Source organism: Cicer arietinum, chromosome 5 (genome assembly GCF_000331145.2).
Source record: "Cicer arietinum cultivar CDC Frontier isolate Library 1 chromosome 5, Cicar.CDCFrontier_v2.0, whole genome shotgun sequence".
Classification (NCBI taxonomy): Eukaryota; Viridiplantae; Streptophyta; class Magnoliopsida; order Fabales; family Fabaceae; genus Cicer; species Cicer arietinum.
In genome coordinates this window covers 66736081-66746438 of record NC_021164.2, presented here as the reverse complement: position 1 = coordinate 66746438, position 10358 = coordinate 66736081, and the positions used below count along the sequence as shown (strand labels likewise).

Sequence of the window (10358 nt, the reverse complement as noted above, 5' to 3'; positions counted from 1 at the left end):
ATGTAAAAAGGTACAGATTACAATCCCATTGTTTTGTCATTTTAGTGTCATCAAAGAATCTATATTTTGTTTGAACTTACAACAAGCAGGTCTTTATTACTAAATTAGAGGAAAAACAAAATATCATGTCGATTGTTGAAAGTAAAAAAAATGTATCATGATTTAAAATTGCAGGTGCGTTCGTGATTCGGTAAAATGCATATAAAGACTATTACAATATTAATAATGTTGCACAGACATTTAAAATTGTATACAGTGACTGTAATTGTGGTTGTAGACTACAATTTTAAATAATTAAAAATGATATACAAAACTTGAAGAATACTTATATTCGAATTCGATTGAGGAAATTATTCAAATAAGCTTTTCAAAATCTCAAAGATTAAAATGGAAATGGAAACAAAAGGAATTTGATAATAATGAGAAATTTCACTTTCTTATTTATATTAAATAATACGCAATTAAACTTTTGTATGTTAAATAATATGTTATTGAACTTTATATTTCTAAGTTAAGAGTAATCTAATCTTTTTATGTTTTGGTATATATGCTCTACGTAACTCTTGAATTCATAAGATTTGATATTCAATTAGAACTTTGTCCGTCTTTTGTGCTTTTCTTTTCTATGTGATTCTATTTGTTAACAATTTGTAATGATCCAAAGCTTCTATATTATTTATGTTTTGACAATGATTTTTGGTTCAAATGAAGATTACATTAATCTGAATATACACATCAATTTTACAATCCAAATAATTCATCAAGGGTTCTTAGCCTTGTTAGGAGTTGATACTTCATTGCTACATATTGGACAAACCTTCTTAATTTGAAGCCATTTGCTAATGCAATCTTTATGATAAGGGTGATCACATTGAAGTGCCACTAAGGCTTCACCTTTTTCATATTCAATCTGACAAATCACACAACGATCAATTCCACTTTTGCTTTCAGCAGTTTGGGAAGTGTAAGAGTTTAGGCAGGAAGAGATTTCATTTGCTGATAATCCTCTCTTCTCATCTCCTATAAGCTCTCCTAACTCAATCAACTCTTCATAAGATAATTCATCTGGATCAATCTCATCTTCTTCCATTTCCATTTCGCCGTCGTCGTCATCATCATCAATAAAGCTTCCTTCATCTTCAAGAAACTGAAGATCGGTTTCAAACTCCTGACTAAATGAAAAATCAGCATCACCAATATCATCATTACTAAATGAGGAGTCACTTACATCATCATCATTTTCACTTTCAATTGTTGCTAGATTTGTAAATGTTCTCCCTTGTTCTTGCAACCCAATTGCTAGAGTAAAATCTAAGCTAACTTCCTCAAGTTCAGTATATGGATTTTTTGGGGATGATTGTTTGCCCTCCTCACGTTCCATTGAAGGAAGTTTTTCACCAAATAAAAATACAAAATAACTTACAAATATCTGATATCTCCTCGCACGTTGCACGAGTGTTAAATATGAGTAGAATACAATTGAGAGATTGAGAATAGAAGAAGGCACTTGAGGTATTTGAGAGGATGAACATATAAGAACATACTTTTTAAGATTTCTTTTGGGATGAAAAAACTTCAATGTCAAGTAATGGAAATGCTTTGTCTTGGATCCCCTATATTCCATATTCTGTCTATTCCAAGGTGTCAAACCTTAGCATTACCAATACAATAATGGTTATTAACTTTGGACTATCTTTATGGATAAGGTAACCTTTTGTACAAAGTAATATAGCAAAACATTCTCCATAAGTAGCAATATACCTTACTCCACAACAGAAACTTCATTTTTGCTTTACATTATTATATTGTATGCTTATATTTGTCAATTTCTTGAGACAAAAAACATATATCTTCAATATTCATGTCATGATCTAGAAAATGAAAAATAGGAAGTGTTTTGTAAGAGCATTGGTCAAAGTCATTTCTTCTCTTCTTCATGCTATTGTCCTTGTTATTATCAAAAAATAAGAAGGAAATAAAAAATGTGTTTAAATACAAGCAAACATTATATAGTGGTTAATAACATATATAACCTCTGAAATATTCTTTTTCCTTTTCACTCTAATAACGTTTTTCCTATTATTCATACCTTTTCTGGCAAACTTTGATGTACGTGTTACCTTAATATCATGGACTGTACTTTTATAATTACCATGCTTAATGACATTACTTCTGTGACTAGGATCTCTACTACTATGATTTCCTTTATTTTTATAACTAAGATCTCTACTAATTTCAACTTGAGCATGACCTCTCCTAGGCTTCAAAGACTTTCTTAGGTGTGAGCCTTTGAAGTCTCTCCTTCGACGCGAAAACGATCTGCTAAATTCTGCAGGTGGTTGAAAATGATATGGAAGGCTTTCATCAATGTATTCTTCTCCAGTTGTAGAATAGAAGTTTTGATTCATTCCCGTTCTGACCTTTCTTCTTCTCCTCCTCTTGACATTGTGTAGTTTAACACATAAGAAAGTGCATGAATACTACTCCCAAAAGTGAAAACAACAAGAGAAACATGCCCATATCATTTTGCAAGCAGAATGACAAAGACATCTACATATGCCCAATTTATGCAGCAAATACAAGAACAACAAAACAGAATACACACATACCCAATTTGAGCAATGTTAAAACAAAATTGAACTATGTTTTATATAACAAAAAACAAAAAAGATGTCGCAATGTGAAGTAGAAACATATTGTGATGAAATAACAAAACAAGTGAACTCACCAATGTACAATAGAACAAATACCACTCCTAGCCTCAATAGATTAGCAACACAGAAATTTTCAATATAACAAAAGAGATCCCAAGTTGGTCCACATACAGAGCTGAAAACACATGTACCAATTAGCAAGTCAAAAAGTGAATATAAACCCGCAAAAACACTGCTCACCAAACAAAACTACTCTTGAACTGGCTACAAATTGTTCAAAACAACGGTTTGTTCAAATTCTACTATGTTATAAATAGTGCCGCTATAATTACTATTCGACAACACTTCGTACTAAATAACGTATATCATATAACAATAACAATCAATTCAAATATTATAACGCCGCTATTTGACAACATTCTCGTGAACTTATATAACTACTCCACTTAAAACTTCCATCGGAAAAAACTCAAATTTTACATTGAATAAAGATAGGATCGAAAATGAGTTTATAAAGAGAGAATCTCCCTTTAAAAGTGGATTTTGTAAGAATGAGTTATGAATAGCATTATTCAAATTTTAAAAGTCACACAGTCACTTATCCTTGGAATAGTCGTGTAAATGTCATTATTAAAGCATAAGATCACATAACACAATCTCTAATTTCTAAAAAGGCAATAAAGTATAAATATTGATAATTTTAGAATGGTATTTATTTGTTACCTACAAGACTTTCCGGAAAGAAATTCAATTGGAGAACTGAAAATATTTGCAACAACTTTTCCGAATCCAGAAGCAAACGAGTCAATTACGTTGCCTATGCAGAAAATATCCGGTAAGAAATATTAGTGACCCTAAAACACAAAGAAAAAGGTAAATAAGATTGGTACTTTGTCAGTACAAAAAAAGTTAGATTAATAAATAGAAAAGGGTATAGGACGCACTTGTTGGGTTTCTTCCTATGTGAAGAAAGGCTCAATATGTGCAAGTCCGTCTCACTTAACCAAGTGGAGAGAGGTCAGATTAGGGGGAGAGAGAGCTGAATTCAGAGAGTGAGGCAAAGAGAAAAGTGAGAGAGGAAAAGTAAAACCCATTTTCGCATAAAACAGAGCAGCACTAGATTCGCGATTTCTCCTTCGTTCACCGTCGAATCGGACTGAAATTTGGACAGCAGGTTCGTGACTCATGGTACTTCAATCTGACCGGTTGGATCGTCTCAGACAGTAGCAGTTTTTCGTGGGTTTTCTGCTGAACTTGTTCTCAATTTCATGCTTGTTTTCTCATTGTTTTGGCCGATTGTTGTGCAAATTACCTTGCTGTTTTTGGCTTACTGAGCACGAAATCAGTAACCAGCCAAAAACAGCAAGGTAACCAGCACAACAATCAGCCAAAACAACGAGAAAACAAACATGAAATTGAGAACAAATTGTTCAGCCAGGAAAAACTGCTACTGTCCGAGCTCAATTTCTCCCACCTCAGACCTCTGATCGACGATCCAACCGTTCAGATTGAAGTACCATGAGTCACGAACCTGCTGTCCAAATTTCAGTCCGATCCGACGGTGAACGAAGGAGAAATCGCGAATCTAGTGCAGCTGTTTTATGCGAAAATGGGTTTTGATCTTCTTCTCTCACTTTTCTCTTTGCCTCACTCTCTGAATTCAGCTCTCTCTCACTCAGTAATCTGACCTCTCTCCACTTAGTTAAGTGAGACACACGAGCTTACATATATTGGGCCTTTCTCCACATAGGAAGGGAGCCCAAAACCCAACAGCACTAAGAGAAGATTAATAATATGAAATAAGCAATGTCCTATAACAATGAGAAGATGAAAAACACAAAAGTGAGCATGAAGGAAAAACTAGACGTGAAAAATGGGAAAATGGTTCAGAACATTGCAAAAGAATAGAACCCTCCTCACCCGTAGAGCAACTGCGGCGCCGGAGAAATGTTAGTGAGAAGAAAGGGTGAGAAATTTACTGAGATTAACTGTCTTCTTCTATTTGTTTCTCAGAGTTAGAGAGGTTAACAACAATGGTAAAAACTGCTAATCGCTAACTATCTTTTTTTAGACTTTTTGGTATCAATCAAATTTTAAGATTCAAACGTCCTTTTAATGAAATAAATAGCACAAGATCAAGTGACCGACCTTTCCTACATCAATGGACGTAATTTCTATGATTTATAGTTATTCATTTTTGTCTCTAATGATCACAAGAGTCCACACTCAATACAACAATTGAAAAGAGTAGACAAGGTGAGGCAGGCTTATGAGTACTGCTAGTTTACTATTTGAGAATCAATGACTCATAAGACAGTGGTAACAGGCAACGTCAGGCAGGGTAAATTAATTCATTATCTTAATGTGGTAAAAGTGTTTATAGTTATCATATTGAGTAATTACAGCTTCATGAGCATAATAATCTTCGGCATGCTGATTAGATTTGAGTTCTGACCTTTCAAAATCTTAGAAGCTTGGTATAAACACAAGGTTGTGAAACAATTTTCCTTCTCAAACAGTCCACATTTATTTTTAATTTTTATTATGTCAAAAAAAACAGCAACAAGGTAAATTCGACCAGAAGCATCATATTAACCGAGCAATTTTATAAATCATACTAGTAGGTAAAAATTAAGCAGAGACTTCACTGGAAAAAATTAAAAAAAAATTTAAACGAAAAGGACAATTTTAAACGAAAAGGACAACGAGAAATTTAAAAGAAATTAAGCAGAGACTTCACTGGAAAAAATTAACATAAAAAGGAGAATTTGAAATTAATTATTTTAAGATTATAAGCAACTAATGTTTGGAAAGAAAGATAAATTTTAACATAAATGGTGCTATACAAGGGTGCAGTCACAAGTGACTCGCAAGAATAAGGATTAGTTGTTATTAAATTTGGTATTCTTTTTCGTTTATCTCTGCTTAATTTCTTTTAAATTTCTCTTTGTCCTCAAAATTCACTTTCTTACCAAATCTCAACTATTTCACTACTATATATTGAATTGAAACACATTATCTCAGTGTCATTCTTAACTGAACAATTTTAACTTTTTAAAGTTCAAATTTTCTTTTAACTTAACCATTTCAATTTTTTTGTCAATCTATGACTTTAATATTTTACATGCATTAATTATTCGCACAAGATTTTTGCTAGTTATGTAATAACCATAAGCAGGAACAAGAGAAAGAAAAGGCGTTGATATAACCTTATCTGCTTCACCCAGCTTCTTGGATATTCTTACCTTCTGTTTATCTGATATGTCATTTTCTTCAACAGTAATGAGGTAGTACACATTGATACCAATGATTCCAAAATCCAGTATCCATGAGATGACAATGATGTGCATCCAAATTATGTCACTTTTTGTTTCAGTTTCTGGTTAACAATATTTCAAATGCTTTAGTTAGTGGCCTAGTGGTCACTTCATAATGTTAAATATTTACAAAATCTTTTAATAACTAAAATTAAAGTTGCATATACATATGATAAGGAAATAGAACAACTCACAATCATAGAATTCTTGTGAGGTCCCATCGTGGTACTGGTACTCCTTAACTTAAGGAGTGAAATTAAAGCAAATGGAAGCTCAAAAGAAAGTATCATCTGCAAAACAATATTAATTAGTGTATTTGATGTGCATTATGTTCAATATGTATACACAAAAATAAGAGAATGGAAAATTCTGGTATATACTAACCGATGCAATAACAATAAGCTTTCCAGCTCCCAGAGGAACAACCAATGATAGAGACAACAAGACTAGGTGCTATGGCAATAATCCTAGTCACCAAGTTCCTAATCCGTTTTTTCATCTTTAAATCCAAGAAACCCTTTAGCACCAACCAAAGCAAAACCAAAGTTTAGTAACATCATATACAAAAACTTTATCTTTTTGTTACTGTTGTTGCTTATGTTGTTTGTTATTTTAATTTTAAAAATAATGTTCAATGATATTCTGAAATGATCTACCTACATGATAAACTGTCCTGCATAGGTTCCAATGATGGCAGAACTTTGTCCTGAGGCTAGCAAAAGCTATGGCATAAATTGTTGAGCTTGAACGTCCCAACACATTTTAATGAACACATCAAAATTTCATGTGAGATATATAAATTGGTGCTTAATATGGATTAAACTTAATGTCATTTTTTGGCTATAGCAATTGCAACTTTATTATATAGTGAATTAAATTAGAAGCTTGAAGAAGGAAAGAAGCAGAGTTAAGAGTAAGATCACTGCAACGATCAGCGTTTTCTGCAGATAGGTTATCGGCAGAGCAAACCGTGCCAGACACAGAAATCATTGCAACATTGATTAGAAATGCCACAAACAAAGCAAATGCACTCTCAATGAGAAAGTATCTACATGCATCATGCAAAATCAATCATTTAATATTAGTTAGTCTAATGTAATGTGAATTTCTTTATATATACTTGAAGTTTATCGGTTATAAATTTGTTGTCTTACATTGATACTACGCACAGAACCGAGTATTTTTCTAGACAACACTAGAGCAGAGTGAAGAAAAAGATTGTGCCTACATTTTGTCAAAAATAAAACATTCATCCAACTTAACATCTGAAGTGAATTTAATGTAATATTAGTTTACTTGAGTGTAACATGCTAACAAAATAATAATGTTAAATTAAATAGTGTATTCAAATTGAGTATTTTAAAATTTATGGACAAATTAAAATAATTAGAGGAAGAAAAATACGGCATGATAGGGGCACCCAAAAGGGCAATAGAATCTGCTACAGCTCCATCTCTATTGAGTTTAGGGACAAACATTCCCTCTATGGCACCAGAAGTTGGGGGTTTTACGTAGCTCATTTCTCCAAAGAAACATACAGCCATTACAAATACTAATATTGATATCAAGAGTTCCAATTTCCTTACCTGCCAAAAAATTAAGTAGGAGATTAGAAACATTATAAGGGTATTTTTATTCTCTAGAGTTTAACTATAATGTAATTCACAAAAATAATTCAAAAGATAAAAAATGTAGAAGTTTTAAATATTACGAATTTATAAAATATTATTTTTATTATTACATTTAAATATATTATCATTTAGTTGACTTTAAATTAAATATATATTTTTATTTGGATACTTATTGTGAATTTTGTATTAGAACCATGCAATTGATAATAATTTTGCAAATATCTATTTATGTATTGTATAAATTTCTAAAATATGGTATCTATTTTTGAAATTGTTAAAGTATGAAATTTAAAGGCAATGAATTTTTAAAATTTATTTTAAACCGACATTGGTTCAATCTATTTAATCAATAATAATTTACCTGTTAAAAATTGACTAATCACTTATTTGTAAGCAAATAGTATTCAATTAATAATATTTAATATTGAAGTTCCAAATTTAATTTATAGTTTGGCTATTATGACCCATGACATCTATTGAAGGGAGCCATACAAGTGGACATAAAAAACAGGACAGTTACATGAAAATAGTGGAAGTGGAAATAGAACAAAGAAACCATGAAAAAAATTTGGAAAGAAGGGACATATGATTTTATAGTATTATTCATATTGAAAGATTATTATAAAAAGATAAATTAATTACCCCAAATCTTTGCAGACCCAAAAACAAGAGAGTGCTGCAGCCAGTTATCAAAACTCCAACCCATACTGGGATTTTGAATAGTATGCTAAGGGCAAAGGCTGTCCCAATAACTGCCATAATCAATTTTGTATTAGTAACTATAGAATATAAATAAGAATTTTAATTATTAAATTGATTTGACTTTGATTTTTTAAAAAGAAAATTAATAGTACCTTCAGGTATGTCTGCAGCAATGACAGCAAGCTCAGCTAATATCCATAAGCAGTACTTCACAAATAATGGATACTCAGCTTTACAAATTTCTGAAAGGTGTTTTCCTGCCAAATTCAAATAAAACAAGCACAAAGTGACACACGCACGCACACGCACGCACGCACATATATTATGACCCACATTGTCTTTTTGTGTGTAATTTCTTGATATTAAAACTGTTACATATTAAAGATACAACATTTTAATTATTCGCTCAACAAATTAGGAGAGGAATAAGGATATGTATATGTCATATGGCATAACCTCTCTCAAATTTCTGTATATTTTTAAATATATTTATTGCATGTTTTTAATAAAAAAGTTTAATTTTGAAATAATATAAATACCGCCAAAGTTTATAATACAAGTCGATTTAATATATTACATATATTTGAAATAAAGGAAACATTGTTATGTTTAATTTGGGCCTTACCAGTGCATACTCCAAGATTTGCAGCCCACGATTGAATTATAAGCGCAAATATGAGTCCAATTAGCACACAAACATATACTAAAAAAATTTGAGTTAATCACAAAAAATTAAATCATTTTTTTCTAATCATAGATTTGAAGAAGAAAAAAAGTATATATGATAATCATAAGAAATAGAGAGATTTACTGTTTCCAGGATCAAAGTATGCCAATGAGACAAGAAAGCCGGGGCCTACATATGACATGAACTTTCTCCATCCTGATGTCTGTTTCATTAATGCATCAAGTTCAAATAATTAAATTCACCATGTTAGCAAATATTCAAAATCTCCAACATATAACTAAACTTTATTAATTAAGCAAGTGTTTGGTTGCGGTCAGAAAAAATTATTTTGGATGAATTGGTTTTAATTGAAAATTATTTCGGACGTACAATTATTTATATTTAAATATATTTTTGTAAAACTAAATTGAATAATAAATCTATGCAACATTATATTTCAATTAATATTTCTTTCTTGTTTTTTTTCTTTCTTGTTTCAAAAGTAACTAAACATTAATCGAATGAAAAAGTTAATTAAGTATCTGATCGTGCATTGAGGGGTCATGAACTGGTGTTATAGAAGGAGTCACATTAACAACTACTGGACGGTTACTCGTTTTTTGTGTCATTTTCACTCTTTTCTCTTTCTCTTTCTTTCACTCGACCACTTAATGAATAAATATTTGAATGAATACTTGAATGAAAAATGAACGAGTTAGCTGATATATATACATGCACAAGCTTTTATTATTTTCTTTAATAATACAGACAACTTAGTATTATTAGATTGTTAGTTAATTTAGCATTTAAAAAAAAATAATAATTTGGACAGGAAATAGTTCCATCTTCATGCCTCTTAAGGCATGCGGCACGTCACGTGTCACTATCTGAAATAAACCAAATTAGGGATCGTATGTATGTAAACATATTTTGTTTTTTTAAAGCATCTCTTACCACATTTATAACCAGATTTTGTTTTAATAATATTGTTAATTAACTTTTATTTTAATCATCTACTTGAATCTTCATAAAGATATATAATAAATACTTAATCTTATTATTTTTCTCATATCATCACCGTCCTAAATGTCCGTATCCCTATCGATTATCCACAATTAAACTCCTAATCTTGTTAATCTAGTACAAGTCATTGTGGAGTTAGGTCTAGCAAAACATGTGCAGCTATAGCAAATCATGTGCTATAGCAAATCACGTGCAGTAGTACTATAGGAAAGAAAGTTGCAAATAAATGAAACGAACTAAGGTAAATATAAGACTATGGACAAAGGCATAAAGAGTACACCTACTACTTTAAGATTAACATTAACCTCAATAGAGCCTCCTAGAGCCAATAATCATATTTTAGAATATTGTCAACAACCATAGG

At 31.1% G+C, this 10358-nt stretch overlaps 1 protein-coding gene across 15 annotated transcripts; it reads right to left on the bottom strand.

Moving 5' to 3' along the window:
- Positions 1-647: 647 nt before the first annotated feature.
- On the bottom strand, positions 648-9653 carry LOC101492892 (metal transporter Nramp7.2-like). 15 transcript variants are annotated; one of them, XM_027335086.2, is made up of 12 exons: positions 9116-9653; positions 8930-9007; positions 8457-8561; positions 8245-8354; positions 7376-7557; positions 6632-6713; positions 6356-6488; positions 6166-6261; positions 5900-6033; positions 3378-3508; positions 2729-2829; positions 1973-2480 (listed from the first exon to the last, which is right to left on the bottom strand). In XM_027335086.2, exons 1-8 carry the CDS (start codon positions 9201-9203, stop codon positions 6245-6247), a joined length of 795 nt encoding a protein of 264 aa, XP_027190887.1. In that variant the 5' UTR covers positions 9204-9653; the 3' UTR covers positions 1973-2480; positions 2729-2829; positions 3378-3508; positions 5900-6033; positions 6166-6244. The 15 variants fall into 15 exon arrangements, with proteins under 15 accessions (XP_073225271.1, XP_073225261.1, XP_073225267.1 ...); XM_027335087.2 differs by lacking the exons at positions 1973-2480; positions 2729-2829; positions 3378-3508; positions 5900-6033; positions 6166-6261 and having other exon boundaries at positions 6424-6488; positions 6632-7195; XM_073369170.1 differs by lacking the exons at positions 5900-6033; positions 6166-6261; positions 6356-6488; ... (4 more) ...; positions 8930-9007; positions 9116-9653 and adding exons at positions 648-1147; positions 3599-4541 and having other exon boundaries at positions 1229-2480.
- Between the last annotated feature and the right edge of the window lie 705 nt (positions 9654-10358).